Below are 16,010 nucleotides of genomic sequence, written 5' to 3' on the forward strand. Positions count from 1 at the left end.
TGGATGATAATGGAATAGTTTAGGTTAGATGGGCTTCAGATTGGTTTTACAGGTTGGTGCAACATCAAGGGCTGAAGGGCCTGTACTGCGTTGTAATGTTCTATGTTCTATGTTCCCCGTGTGATTCTAGGACTGAGGCTTGGCCGGTGTTGCTGTGGGGCCAGTGAAAGTTCTTACCTTGCAATCTTCACAGTGCTCGCTTTTGTCTCCTTCCTCACATGGACATTTATCACAATCATCGCAGTGCTGTGGGGACAGAAGGCAATGGTGTTTAACTTAAGTCACTTCACAACCTAATGTGACTGTCTCTGAGTCAAAAACCCTAGCAGCATGGTGCACATCCCAAGTTCTGCAGCGGTTTAAGATGTGGCTCACTACCGCCATCTCCAGGGCATTACGAGGGGGAGCAGCAATAAATGCTGGCCCAGCCACATCGTATGAACAGATAATAAAAAGAAAATTGAGATGGCATAAAGCACCCAAAAGAGAAAGCTTCAAATCTGACACAAACTGAGGAACTTTGCTGAAGAAAAAGAGGCAATTGCAGAAGATTTGCATTTTGCCCTCATCAGGACACATGCAAGACTACCAAATTTCAAATTCTCACTACAATCTGTATGACCTGGGAAAAGGGGTACTGACTGGTTGATTGGTTGGCAAGTCAACTCTGTTTGGCTGAGGCAATGCCACAGATGAAGAAAAATCAGTCACTTAAAGCTGCCCTAAACGAAGGGTAATTCTGGGAAATTCAAACTTTATTGTACTCATGTTTGCGGGGAATGTGTTTCTGTGTATGAATGTGTGTGGCTCCTGGCAAACGGACCCTCATTTTATACTCAACTGAGTGTTCTTTGAGAGGATTAAGTTCTCTAGGTGCTGGTTAATCTCGGTAACGGAGTCCTTATTGTGTGAAGATCGTCCTGAGTTAAAGTTGGTTGGAATGCTGACCTTTCACCTCTGAACCCTGGTCAATGGGAATGAATAACAGGCAGTTCCTCAGACAGCCAATTTACCAAAGGTGCCAGTTTTATACCTAGGTTGTCAGTCTAAGTACCGTTCTGTTCTGGTTTCTCAGACCGTGTCTCGCCCAGACACAGAAATCTGACTGACCAATCTTCAAAAAGACCAAATCAATCTTAAAAACAATCAAACTGCTCACCTCACAGAAGATGCAATAACTGCACAGAGAACCATCTTTGTATCCTTCAGCTTCTGCCTCACCTGCCAAAAAAAAAGATTAAATCAAAGAGGCAACTAAAACAAAGAAGATCTTATTTCGTGGGTCATGGCAATTAATAATTTAGTGACCTAGGCAGAGATTGTCGATTCAAATCCTTCCACAGCAGACTGGGGTGGAATTTAAATTCAACTAATAAATCAAGAGTTGCTTAAAGCTGTCCTTTGCAATGGTGACAGTGAAATTAGCATTGATTGTTATAAGATTCCATCTGGTTCACTAATGTCCTTTAGGGAAGGAAACTGCCATCCTTCCCTGGTCTGGCCTACATGTGACTCCAGACCCCGCAGCAATGTGGTTGATTCTTAACTGCCCCCTGCAATGGCCCTAGCAAGCCTCTTGGTTCAAGGGATGGCTAATAGAGAGGGGCCACTCTTTCTGACATTTACCTACCAAGGTTTGGCAGACGGGGGAAAAGGTCAGCAACACATGGGAAACCCAATGAATCCAGGGATGCCAGGCAGGAAACGGTGGATGACCCTTCTTCATGGACCCCTTTCCCAATCAGAGTATCCTTTCCCACTCAGCTCTGTTTCCATTCCTGGCAACCACAACACCCCACCCCCCATGCTCCAATAGGCTTTCCCCTTCCTCTGTTGTTATTCTGGCCCCACCCGTTCATTTCCACCCACTCCCGTAACCCCCTCGGATAATCTGGGCAATATTCCCTCATCACTGAGAGTGATCACCATCTGGCAGCTGCTTGTGGGATCGTGCTGTGCACAAAAGGTTGGCTGCGAGAGTATGTTACGTGATAGAAGAGCTGCAAAGGCACAGTCCAGCAGTCACAAAAGGCGCTATACAAATGCCGGTTCCGTTTTTGCTTCCACCAAAGAGTGGAAGTCCTAATATTTCTCTTGAGTAGGAATCTTACCCCCACAGCCTTGAACCACCTGCTCCTGTAGCCTTTCACTCAGAATCAAAGACAGCTGTTAACTGAGCCAAGCCGAGTACATTCACATTGGTCTTTGGGAACGCAATAGCCTAGGAATTCCCAAAAGTTAATAAAAAGTTGACAGAGGATGGATATTATCAAATTGGAGAGGGCTCAGAATAGGTTTACCAGGGTGCTGGTGGGACTGGAGGGACTGGAGGGTTTGCGCTATACAGATAGGCTGGGACTTTTTCACTGGAGCAAAGGAGGTTGAGGGGTAGATATTATAGAGGTTTATAAAATCATAAGTGGCAAAGATAAGGTGAAAAGCAAAAGTCTTTTCCCTACGGTAGATGAGTTCAAAACTAGGGGGCATATTTTTAAGAGAAGAGAGGAGAGGAGAGGAGAAAGATTTAAAAGGGACCTAAGGGGAAACATTTTCACACAGAATGTGATTTGTATATGGAATGAACTGCCAGAGGAAGTGGTAGATGCAGATACAATCATGACACTTAAAAGACATTTGAGGAGGTACATGAAAAGGAAAGGTTTAGAGGAATATGGGCCAAACGCAGACAGGTAGGACTAGAATCATAGAGATATACAATCCCCACCGTGTGGAAGCAGGCCATTCGACCCATCAAGTCCACATTGACCCTCCGAACAGCATCCTATCCAGACCCACCCCTCTACCCTATCCCTGTAACCCTGTATTTCCCATAGCCAATCCTCGTAACCTGCACATCTTCAGACTAGTTTAGTTTAGGAAACTTGGTCAGCATGGAGGAGTTAGAATAAAGGGTCTGTTTCCATGCTATATGACTATGACTCTATGAAAAAGGTGAAGAACTCGGATAACTCTAAATGACCCAATGCCAAGTATCAGCTTGTGACTAGGCCCCAGGCTTTATCATATTGGAATGAATTCAACTTGAAGTCCATGTGATTCCAAGTCTAATTCCGGAGAGGAGCTATCGAGTGAAGCATGTTATTCCTGGAGGTGGGAGCTTGGAGACAGGAAGGGCATTTAAGTGGGTTGGTGTAGCAAACCCTACCCCTTTCTTGCTTCCACTAGAGTTAAATTCTGGGCAACAAGACACATGGTTGACCTTCTTACTGCACTGTCAGTTCAGGGCCCTTACCAATTAAAGACCAAATAAGGACTTTATCCCACCTGAACTGGCATTAACCAAGCTGGCATTTGGGTCTGTTGCCACATGCCACTCTCGACATGTGAACCCAGAACTGTAGAATTGTTACAGTGCAGAAAGAGGCCATTCAGCCCATTGTGCCTGCACCAGTTCTGTTACCTAGGGCTAATCTCCTGCCATTTCCCCTTATCCCTACACACCATTTCTAACCAAATAACCATCCAATGCCCCTCTTTAATGCCTCAACTAAACCTGCCTGCACCACATTTCTGGGCAGTTGGGCAAATTGTCAACTCAGAGGTTCGGGCGGGTCCCTCAATCTCAGGCGAACAGGGAGGGACCCCAGCTCTGAGGAAGGGTCACCGGACCCGAAACGTTAACTCGGATTTTTTTTTGTTGTTCTTCACAGATGCTGCCAGACCTGCTGAGCTTTTCCAGCAACTTCTGTTTTTGACCCGAACCCCTGCCCTTGTTTCCGACAACTCTCCATTCCCCATTGCTCCCATTGCACACAACTTGTCTGTGGCTTGAATCCTCTATGATCCTGGGACACCAGGGGGTGTCGGGGACGGGGTCCTTCATGCAGCTGCCACAGACTCCTCAGTGATCCTCCTGAGGATCTCCTCGGATTGGCCAGTAGCTCTCTCCGAGTGGGACGGGGTCCTGGTTCTGGTGGTCCTGATTGGCATGTTGCTCCAAAGGGAGGACCTACCTTAGCTTTCCAGCCAGTGAGTAAGATCCCTGACACCCCAGCAAGGCTCTGTCCTACACCATCAGCAGCTGAAGCACATATTTACCTGAATGGTAATCAAACAAAAGTTCACTGATTGATTCCTGGGATGAGAAGGATCTCATTTTCACATTCCCTTGCACTTCTGCAAACGTGTGTCGTTATATCTTATACACAGCTAAAAGGAACAGCTTTTCTCTATTGACCTTATCCAAACCTGTTATAATCTCGAACACCTCCGCTATGTCCCCTTTTCCCTAAAGGGAACAGCCTCAGCTTCTCTGATCAAAGCTAATAGCTAAAATCCTTCATCCCTGGAACCAGAGATAGTAGGTCTAGGCCCGAAATGTCAGCTTTCCTGCTCCTATGATGCTGCTTGGCCTGCTGTGTTCATCCAGCTCTACACCTTGTTATCCCTGGAACCATTCTGGTAAATCTCCCTCCACACGCTCTCAAAGACTCTTGCAATCCTTTCTAAAGAACGGTGATCAGAATTGGGTCCAGTGCTCTAGTTAGGGCCTAACCAGAACTTTCTAAACATTGATTCAGAGATAGTAGGAACTGCAGATGCTGGAGAATCTGAGATAACAAGGTGTAGAGCTGGATGAACACAGCAGGCCAAACAGCATCAGAGGAGCAGGAAAGCTGACGTTTCGGGCCGAGACCCTTCTTCACAAATGGGGGAGGGGAAGGGGGTTCTGAAATAAATAGGGAGAGAGGGGAAGGCAGATAGAAGATGGATAGAGGAGAAGATAGGTGGAGAGGAGACAGACAGGTCAAAGAGGCGGGGATGGAGGCAGTAAAGGTGAGTGTAGGTGGGGAGTTAGGGAGGGGATAGGTCAGTCCAGGGAGGACGGACAGGTCAAGGGGGCGGGATGAGGTTAGTAGGTAGGAGATGGGGGTGGGGCTTGAGGTGGGAGGAGGGGATATGTGGGAAGAAGGACAGGTTAGGGAGACGGGGACGAGTTGGGCTGGTTTTGGGATGCGGTAGGGGGAGGGGAGATTTTGAAGCTTGTGAAGTCCACATTGATACCATTGTGCTGCAGGGTTTGCAGAGGCTTGGGGACCACTTTGCAGAACACCTACGCTCAGTTCGCTAACCAAGCGGAGGCTTGGGGACCGCTTTGCAGAACACCTACGCTCGGTTCGCACTAAACAACTGCACCTCCCAGTTGCGAACCATTTCAACTCCCCCTCCCATTCCTCAGATGACATGTCCATCCTGGGCCTCCTGCAGTGCCACAACGATGCCACCCGAAGGTTTCAGGAACACCAACTCATATTCCGCTTGGGAACCCTGCAGCCCAATGGTCAAATTCCACCATTTACCGTTGCAGGATTCGAATTCGGGTCCCCGGAATATTACCTGGTTTGCTGGATTAACAGTCTAGCGATAAGATCACTAAGCGCTTGCCTCCCCTTAGTTCTAGGGATAGTGAATGGAGGTGGAGTCGAGAAGTGGCACTTATTAAACAAGAACCCACTCAGTGACGCTCAGTTTGGGTTCCACCAGGGCCAATCAGCTCCTGACCTCATTCCAGCCTTGGTTCAAGTATGGACAAAAGAGCTGAATTCCAGAGGTGAGGTGAGAGTAACTACCCTTGACATCAAGGCCCCATTTGTCTGAGTGTGACATCAAGCAAAACTGGGGTCAATGGGAATCAGGGCGAAGAATTCTCCACCGGTCGGAGTGATACCTGGAAAAAAGAAGTTGACCTGTGGTTGTTGGAGGTCCATCATCTCAGCTCCAGGACATTTGGGGTGGCATGGTAGCTCAGTGGTTAGCACTGCTGCCTCGCAGTGCCAGGGACCCAGGTTCAACTCCAGCCTTGGGCGACTGTCTGTGTGGAATTTGCACATTCTCCCCATGTCTGTGTGAGTTTCCTCTGGGTGCTTTGGTTTCCTCCAACAGTCCAAAGTTAAGACATAGGAGTAGAAATTAGGCCACTTGGCCCATCGAGTCTGCTCAGCCATTCAATCATGGCTGATAAGTTCCTCAACTGCTTTCTCCTCGTAACCCTTGATCACCTTGATGTGCAGGCTAGGTGGATTGGCCATGCTGTAGTGACCAGGGATGTTTAGATTAGGTGGGTTAGACTTGGGAAATACAGTAGTAGGGGAATGGGTCTGGGTGGGATGCCCTTCAGAGGGGCAGTGTGGACTTGTTGGGCCGAATGGCCTGTTTCCATACTGTAGGGATTCTATGATCTCTACAGCACCTCAGGGAAGTGGGTCTGAATTAAATGCTCCTTTCTCTCAGTTCTTGTCCTCTCCTGTTAGCTGCAGAGCCTTTTCCTTTGACTCACACAACTAGAATCCTTATACTGAGGTAACTTATTCTGTTAACTACTCTGAACAAACTCTTTTTTTTCTAGGAGGAACTATTTGTACATATGACTTCAGTCAGGTCTCCTTTGAATTAAATCCGGAAAGTTTTAATTAAATGTATTGCTCATCCTAGCTTCTACTAAGTTAGTGGCTTAATTTAAAAAAAATACCCTACTGTTGAAAAACCTCATAACATAAACAAACTTTCATTAACCCTCCAGGAGACCAGCATAGTCATCAGCTCGCTGGTTTATAATCACGGTTCAGAAATTATTAGTTAATTATTTTAGTTAACTTGTTAATTATTAAACGCCATTGCAAAAAGTAACCTGTATGCCACTAGTTTGAGATCCAAATGATATTTATATAATAAAAAAAACACACACCTTTCATCACAGTAACTCTGACAACATTTAACAAGCTGGAGACTAGTCATGACAAAGCAACTTGCTTGATTGGCACCCCATGCCGCGCCTTCAACATTAGTTCCCTCCAGCAATTGACACACGGTGATATCAGGGTGCACCATCTACAAGCCATCCTGCCAAAATTCGCCAAAAGTCCTTAGACAGCACCTTTCTAACCCACCACCCCTTACCATTGAGAAGGACAAGGGCAGCAGATACATGGGAACAACACCGCCTGCAAGTTCCCCTCCAAACCACTCACCATCCTGACTTGGAAATAGGTGGAAATAGAATCCCTACAGTATGGAAACAGGCCATTTGGCCCAACAAGTCCACACTGCCCCTCTGAAGAGCATCCACCCAGACCCATTCCCCTATTACTGTATTTCCCATGTCTAACCCCCCCTAACCTTCACTGTCACCAGGTCAATATCTTGAGACTGCTTCCCTAAAAGCATTATGGGTGCCCAAGGACTGCAAAGGTTCAAGGAGGCAGCTTACTACCACCTCATCAGGGGTAAGTGAGGACAGGCAATAAATGCTGACCCAGCCAATGCCACCCACAACCCAAGGAATGGATTAAAAAGATATTTTCCGACGTGAAGCTCCCCAGGATCCTAAAGGCACTATATCAATGCAAACTGTCGTTATTTTGTCAAACCTGAGGACTTTGTTATATCACAGGAACCTTTGAACAGTCTGTTTCTCTCTCCACAGATGCTGCCAGACCTGCTGAGTTTCTTCAGCACTTTCTGTGTCTGGTTCAGATCTCTGGCATCTGTAGGATTTTGCTTTTGTGTTGTAGGTAATGATCACCTTGATTAACCAATGGGAGAGGCAAGGGAAACTTTGAAAGAAGCTGACAGAGGAGATTCCGGTGTTGACCAGAGCTTATGTTCTAATAGATTATCACGTTCTGGTGATAGGTATTGACTGATGGACTGAATGACCTCTTGTTGTACACTAGTCTCTGTCTTATTTCATTCTGTGCAAGCTTGCTGTCTCCAAGGCCTGTGTTTTAAAATAGAATATAGGTGACACAATGGGAAGTTACCATTGCTGAGTAGATACTTCATGCATAACATACTGTTACTAACCAAGTGGTTTCTCGTCTCTGATGTCAGATCTATTAAGGCAGGGTGGTGGGGTGGGGGGAGGGTGGTGGGGGGGTATCAGTTCGCTAAGTTGGTTGGATGGCTGGCTTGCAATGCAGATTAAGGACATTGGTGAGGCCTCTTTTGTGTTCAGTTCTGGTCGCCCAGTTATAGGAAGGGTATTATGAAGCTACAGAGAGTTCAGAAGAGATTTACCAGGATGTTGCCGGGTATGGAAGATTTGAGTTATAAAGAAAGGCTGGATAGGCTGGGACTTCATTCACTGGAGCGTAGGAGGTTGAGAGGTGATCTTATAGAGGCTTATAAAATCATGAGGGGTATAGGTAGGGTTAATGGTAGGTGTTTTTTTCCCTAGGATGGGGGATTTAGAGACTAGGGGGCACATTTTTAAGATGAGAAGAGAGAGATTTAAAAAGACATGAGGGGCAAATTTTTTTTACACAGAGGGTGGTTCGCGAGTGGAATGAACTTCCTGAGGAAGTGGTGGATGTGGGCACAGTTACAATGTTTAAAAGATACTTAGATATAGTACATGAACAGGAAAGGTTTGGAGGGATATGGGCCAGGAGCAGGCAGGTGGGACTGGTTTAGTTTGGGAACATGGTCAGCATGGACTGGTTGGGCCAAAGGGTCTGTTCTTGTGCTATGTGACTCTATGACTCCATGACGCCAACAGTGTGGGTTCAATTCCTGCATTGGCTAAGGTTACTTTGAAGGTCTTAACTTGACCCTTGCCTGAGGTGTGGTGACCCTCAGGTTAATCTCACCACCAGTCATCTCTCTCAAACAAAACAGCAATCCTTTGGGACTATCAGTGATTTTACCTGCACACATAAGTAAAGTGGGCCAGTAGCGGCCTCTCATGTCATTCGATGTAATCATTGCTGGTTTGCAAACTAATTCCATATACCCTTCTTTGACCCACGATTTTCCTTCTTTCATGGGGTTGATGGGCATTGTTGGCTGGGCCAGCATTTGTTGACAATCCCTAATTGCCCTTGAACTGAGTGTCCCATTAGCTCACTTCAGAGGGTAATTAAGAGTCAACCACATTAGTACAGGTCTGGAGTCACATGTAGGTAAGGAAGGTGGATTTCCTTCCCTAAAGGGCACTAGTTCGCAACAATCAATGGCAGTTTCATAGAAACTACTCCATCACAGGCTAGCTTTCAGTTTCAGACATATCGACGGAATTTAGTTTCCACCAGATGCTGTGGTGGGGTTTGAATCTGACAACCCCCTCCCAGCGCATCAGACAGGACCCTTGGATTTCTAGTCCAGTGACCTTACCACTATTTTGTTAAAAATATATTCATAGAATATGGGCATCATTGGCCAGATCAGCATTAACTACCCGTCCCTAATTGCTCAAGGGCAGTCAAGGGTCAACCATACAGGGTTAAAGACCTGGAGGGGTTTCAAAGCAGATTTACGAGCATTGTATTGGGAATGAAGGATTTTAGATGTGGGGAAAGATTAAAGAGATTGAGCTTATTCTCCTTGGAGCAAAGAAATAGAGAGGTGACTTTATTGAGGAGTTCAAAATTAGGAAAAATTTTGACAGGGTAAAGAAGGATATTCTGTTTCCACTAGTTGGTATGTCAATCACTGAGGGTCACAGGTTGTCAGCAAGAGAGCTAGGGGTGAGATGAGGAGAAATTTCTTTACTCAGAGAGTTTGTCTGGATTCGTAATACGCTGTCTGGGAGAGTGATGGAGGTGGATTCCTCAGGAGGTTTCAAAAGAGAGCTGGATATATATTCGAAAGTGATTAATTTAGAGAGCTACAGAGATAGGGCTGGAGAGTGGGACTAGCTAGGTGGCTCTTTTGGGAGCTGGTACAGACATGATGGGTCGAATGGCCTCCTTCTGTACTGTAAAATTCTATACTGCTGTGGGTTTGGAGTCACATGTAGATGTTCCTTTATAAGGATCAACAGTGCTTGTATGGTCATCATTAGACTAGCATTCTAATTCTAGATTTTATTAAAAATTGAATTCCAGTTTTGCCATGGATAATAACCAGGCAGCAGGCCGGTTGGACAGAACCAAACTGAACGTAGCAGCATGTTGTCAGCACCAACACAATTCCAGTAGTAAGCAGCAAGTAATTTCTCCTGCATTGCAAGAAACGCCATCCAGGGAGAGCTCCAGCAGAATCAATTATCAGAATGTGTGAACTCTTTTAGCTGGAGCACCAACTGGTTTTCATCAGCATCTATGCTCACATCCACAGCCATGGTCCGAAAACTCAGGAGTGCACAGAACTGCAATGCACTGGGGTCGGGGTTTAAATGGATTGCATCTGCTTGAACATCTCGATAAAAGATATAGCTGCTGACAGCGCTAAGAACAGCTACAGAATGTCACAGTGACCCAGCGCAGTGCAAATCACAACAGTGCAGAGATCCTATGGACAAACCAAACCAATTATTCCATTGCTAAATCCTTCACTTATTAAAGCAGTCAGTCTTCCACAACTGTTCATTTGTGTTTCGTAGTTTGTCTACCCCTGCTCTCTCCTGACCAACAGCCCTTACTGTGAAAGCCCAGCCAAATGTTTAATATATTTTAAAAACCCACGACAAATTTGTCAAATCGTCCATTTAACTAAATTACAAAGAAAAATACAGCTACCTTCAACTTTCCTTTTTCTGCTCAGGCATGTTATTACATGTCTGCATGCTGTTTCTCACCACCTGCCAACTTGCCTTGTTTCTAAAGACAAAGCAGATCCAACAACTACAACAAAAGTGAGAGTAAGGTAGAGAGGGGCTAAATTAACATGGAGTTGGTGTTGGAATAATGCACTCCAGCCCATGTGATGCACATTTTTGCTAAAGGCATTGAGTCCATTTTTTCTTGCACCATCAAATTAACTAATCAAACCAACTAAATGTGTAACAAATCTACAATTAGGAGAGGTAGGAAGAGAGAGAGAGAGGCGGGGGAACCAAAATCCCAGCCTTTTTAATCAACTTGTTCAGAGATGTTAATATATATCTTTGGAGCAGATGGGACTTGAACCTTGTCTCCTAGTTCAGAGGTAGGGATGCAACTGCTGCACCACAAGAACCCCAAAAACCCAACCATTTAATCTCTGCTCCAATGAGTGTCAACTGCTCTCCATTATGGTTGGATCACATCTGGTTCTTTCTTAAAGGGGCTATCATTTGCAACATTGTCATTCCTGGTATATCTCATTCAGTCGTAGGACAATCTAAGGGGAGGAATAGTCGCTTCTAACAGTGCCCCTGCCTTCTACACAGACAATAAAGAACCTGCCACATCATATTCTCTTCGCAGTAACCACTTCAAGAATCAACAAATGTACATTCGTCATTTAAAATGCAAGGAGAAAGTCAGAAGAAGTTCACTCTCCCAGATTTTCCAGCACCTCCCTTTGATTCTCTGAACAAATTGGAAAACCCTCAAGCTTCTCAAATTGAGAGCAGGAATTCTTCTAGTCCCTGACTTCACAAAGAGAATTAATAACTCCACTCCTTTATCCTCACAGCCTTTCTTAAGACAAAATTTAATTATCAATGCACCCTCCTAACATGCCAGGAAATAAATTGGAGTGACCACTTGCAAATTCCTTAATTTTGTTTTATTCTAACATCTTTGATTTGAAAAAAATATTCACAATATTTTTGCAGAGTCTAAAATTTGTACCGACACCAAGGAACAGACAGACCAATTGTTATTTGTTACCAATGTTACAATATATAACATCCCAATTCATTAAGTTGACTACAACAGATTGTATCCAGATCAGAAGGTGTTCTAATGTCACACGAGTCCACACTGCAGTTGTGGACCTCAAGGTTCCACAAAACAGATTCAGAAAGTTTGTTAAAACCATCACTCCCTTATTTTCCATTTGTGTTGCTAGGATGATGTTTCCATTCCTTACGGAAGTGGTTTAATAGAACACCTGTCAGCAGAATGACTGCACTTAAAGATGTAACTTAGCAACAATCTCTAGTTCAGAGTGAAAGTGTTTTGTTTCTCTTATTTAGTTATTGTTACCTTCCTCATCTTCTTTCCTATCGGCATCGTCATCATCATCATTGTCGTTGTCATCATCATCGTTGTCACCATCATTGTCATCATCTTTATTGTTGTCATGGTCATTATTGTCATCATTGTTCCGATGGTCGTTATTGTCATTATTGTCATCATCATCATCATCATCATCATCATTGTTGTCATGGTCTTTGTTGTCATCATCATCTTTTTCATCATTGTTGTCATGGTCATCGTCACCATCATCATCATCATCATCTTTTTCATCATCGTGGTCATGGTCGTTGTCGTCATCATCATCATCATCATTGTCGCCATCATCACTGTTGTCATCGTCATTGTTGTCATCATCATCATCGTCGTCATTGTTGTCATCGTCGTTGTCATTATTGTCATCATCATCGTCATCATTGTTGTCATGATCGTTGTCGTCATCATCATCATCATCGTCATCATTGTTGTCATGGTCATCATCACCATTATCATCGTCATCATCATCGTCATCATCATTGTTGTCATGGTCATCATCACCATTGTCATCGTCATCGTCATCATCATTGTTGTCATGGTCATCATCACCATTATCATCGTCATCGTCATCGTCATCGTCATCATCATCATCGTTGTTATCATCATCCTCATTATTGTCATCTTCATCGTCTTCTTCAGCGTCGTTATTATCGTCGTCATTCTCATCATTGTCATCATCGTTGTTGTCATCGTCATCATCATCATCGTCATCTTTGTCATTGTTATCATGATCATCATCCTTCAAATCTCCATGTTCTTCATCATTGTCATCATCATCATTGTCGTCTTGAGTAGCAGTGACCCCAGGGATGACATTGATGTGAAAAGAACACACAAAAGTCAGCAACAGGCAGAAAAGCCAAGCCTTTTGGGACACCATGCTGTTGGCAACTTAAATTCCAAGGCAGCAAAGATAAATCCTCCCTGTTGGGTTGGTTGAGGTGGGGTGGTGGAAAGAAATGAGTAGAAATATAACGTGAGACAAATCTGAAATGGGAGAAATTATCGAGGGCAGTCAGGCTCCGAACTAAAGCAGCTTTTCTGGATGACCGGAGTTCACAAAATGATCTACCCACTTGATTGATAGCACCAGGTGCTTCTTGGCTTGCGATGTCTCCTGTCCAGCAGCCGTCACAAATGAATCCCTTGTCGAGTCATGGGATGCTTTTAATAAAGTCTTCCTGACATGGTTGTGGCATTGCATTGCCATATTTGAACGTCCAAACCAGCCAGAGGTCATTCACACAAGCTCTGTTGTCTTTAATAGCAACTGTGGCACTTTGCTATTGGCCCGATATTAAAAGACCTTCCATCTGTGAAAATTTCTGTAAATTGCCAGGGAGTCAGAGCATTCCCCTCCCCCTTCAAACTGCACGGCCCAACTCTCACCATTGCAGCAACAGTCAATTGAGCATGTGTGTGTGTGAAGGTTAAGAATCATAGAATCCCTACAGTGTGGAAACAGGCCCTTCAGCCCAACATGTCCACACTGACCCTCAGAGCACCCCACCCAGACCCATCCACCTAATCTACACATCCCTGAACACTACAGGCAATTTAGCATGGCCAATCCACCCTAACCTGCACATTTTTGGACTGTGGGAGGAAACCAGAGCACCCAGAGGAAACCCGCACAGACACAGGGAGAATGTGCAAACTCCACACAGACAGTCGCCTGAGGATGGAATTGAACCTGGGTCCCTGGCGCTGTGCAGCAGTGCTAACCACTGAGCCACTGAGCCACCATGCCACCCCAGAGGGGCAGTGGCTGCAAATCAGCTTTCACCTTTGATTTACGTCAAATAATTGAACTCAAATCTCTTACCAACAAGATTGAAATTGATTATCAGCACGGGCTAAGTAACAGAACAATGAGACGTAATCAATACGGCAGTGAACTATGTCCTTTGGAGAGATAAAGCTTTTTTAGTCACTATTCCAAAAGTGCCAGCCCCCTTTTAGGGCTACAGCTCCTTCAGAATGTGGGTCGTGTCGTTAACTTTCTCAGTACTGTAGATTTCAAACTGATTCCAATCTCTGACCCCTCCCCAAACTGAGTGTTTCCCTGGGAGGACGAACTCCTGCAGATTTGTCCCAATCTTAACCCAGAGTCCTCCAATTCCATCACCGTGTTGTTTCTGCTGCCTCTTACTGAAACCAATGACTTTTATATTCGGCAGCATTTATTACCCGTCCCTAGTTGCCCTTGAGAATGTGGTGGTGAGCTGTCTTCTTTACATGCTCCAGTCTGTTTGGGACAGGTTGGTCCACAATGCCATCTGGGGACGGAATTCCTGAACTATGGATTATGGAGTTCCAGGAGTTTTGATTATTGAAGTCTAGGACTATGGACTGTGGGAACGACAGGAATATGGTTTATGGAATTTCAAGACCGGATTATGGGAACTCCAGGACTATGAAGAATGGAAATTTGAGCACTATGGACTATAGAATTCCAGGATTTTCCACAACGGTATTCCAGGAGTATGAACTATGGGAATTCCAGGACTATGGATTTTGGAAATTCTAGAATTATCAATTATGGAACTATGAACTATGGATATTCAACACTATAGCTTATAGAATTCCAGGACTATGGACTATAGGGTACTGGGTGTGGGGCAGACAGTGAGTGGATTTGCACACTCTGAAAGACTGTGCCAAGGCTCCTGCCTTATTTGATCACAGCGCCACCTACATTCCATAACCCAGGGGTTTCAGTTGTGGTCAGCAACATCATTGGCATTTTCATGTGGCACCTCTGATGTTAGCAAATAGTCCCGAGGCTCTGTGGGAGTCGTGAGGTGTAAGCAGACCAAAAAAAAATTTGACCCTGAGCCAGAGGTGGGGGCTTGAGGACAAGACAGTGAGAAAAGCATGGTTTGAGGAGCTGGCAATGGGAGGATAGTGGCAGCAGGGTAGGACAAGGGATACAGAGAAGGAGGAGGGCAAGGGAATTCGAGATATTCGAAACCAGGATGAGAATGAACTACATCTGCTCAATTGAGATTCCCAGTTTAGGGTAAAGAGACATTCTGCAGAGGCTACCATTTATCATACCTTGTTAAGAAAAAACAAGTGAGCAGTTATTAAACTGATTCGAATTGCAGCTTTAACAAGTTCAAACAGTGAGCACTGCAAACTTAAAATGTGCTAATGCTGTTTGAGCATTTTATACATGTGTGTGTCTGAGTGACTGTGTCTGTTTTTGTTAGTGTCTGTGTCAGTGTGTGTCTCTGTGTTTGTGTGTTTGTGTCTGCGTGTCTATGTGTCTGTGTGTGTATGTGTCTCAATGTGTATGTGTCTGGGTGTGTATCTGTGTCTAAATGTATGTGCCTGTGTGTTTCTGAGTGTCTGAGAGAGAGAGTGTGTGCGTGTGTGAGAGAGAGATTGTGCATATTTGCGTCTGTGTCAGTGTGTGTCTGAGTGTCTGAGTGTTTTGTGTGTGTGTATGTGTGGTTGCTCTGTGTGCATCTGTTGCTGTGTGTATGTGTGTCACTGTGTGTGTGTCTGTGTGTGTGTGTCACTGTGTGTGTGTGTGTGTTTGTGTGTGTCACTGTGTGTCTTTGTCTGCATGTGTGTGTCACTGTGTGTGTGTGGCATTGTGTGTGTGTCTGTGTGTGTGTGTCACTGTGTGTGTGTGGCACTGTGTGTGTGTCTGTGTGTGTGTGTGTGAGAGAAATTGTATATGTTTGCACTGTGTGTCTGCATGTCTGAGTGTTTTGTGTGCGTGTGTGTCACGCTGTGTGTGTGCGTCTGTGTGTGTGTCAATCTGTGTGTGTGTGTCAGCTTGTGTGTCACTGTGTGTGTGTGTCACTCTGTGTGTGTGTGTGTGTCACTCTGTGTGTATGTGTGTGTGTGTCACTCTGTGGTTGTGTGTGTGTGTGTCACTCTGTGTGTGTGTGTGTGTGTGTGTCACTCTGTGTGTGTGTCACTCTGTGTGTGTGTGTCACTCTGTGTGTGTGTGTGTCACTCTGTGTGTGTGTCACTCTGTGTGTGTGTGTGTGTCACTCTGTGGTTGTGTGTGTGTGTGTGTCACTGTGTGTGTATGTGTGTGTGTGTCACTCTGTGGTTGTGTGTGTGTGTGTCACTGTGTGTGTGTGTGTGTGT

At 45.0% G+C, this 16,010-nt stretch overlaps 1 protein-coding gene across 1 annotated transcript; it reads right to left on the reverse strand.

The window, feature by feature from the left end:
• Positions 1–126: 126 nt before the first annotated feature.
• LOC109938580 (protein PFC0760c) lies at positions 127–12,780 on the reverse strand. The gene is made up of 3 exons (XM_048617362.1): positions 11,874–12,780; positions 1,160–1,203; positions 127–246 (listed from the first exon to the last, which is right to left on the reverse strand). Exons 1-3 carry the CDS (start codon positions 12,778–12,780, stop codon positions 127–129), a joined length of 1,071 nt encoding a protein of 356 aa, XP_048473319.1.
• Positions 12,781–16,010: the final 3,230 nt, after the last annotated feature.

Source organism: Rhincodon typus, chromosome 37 (genome assembly GCF_021869965.1).
Source record: "Rhincodon typus isolate 14 chromosome 37, sRhiTyp1.1, whole genome shotgun sequence".
Lineage (NCBI taxonomy): Eukaryota > Metazoa > Chordata > Chondrichthyes > Orectolobiformes > Rhincodontidae > Rhincodon > Rhincodon typus.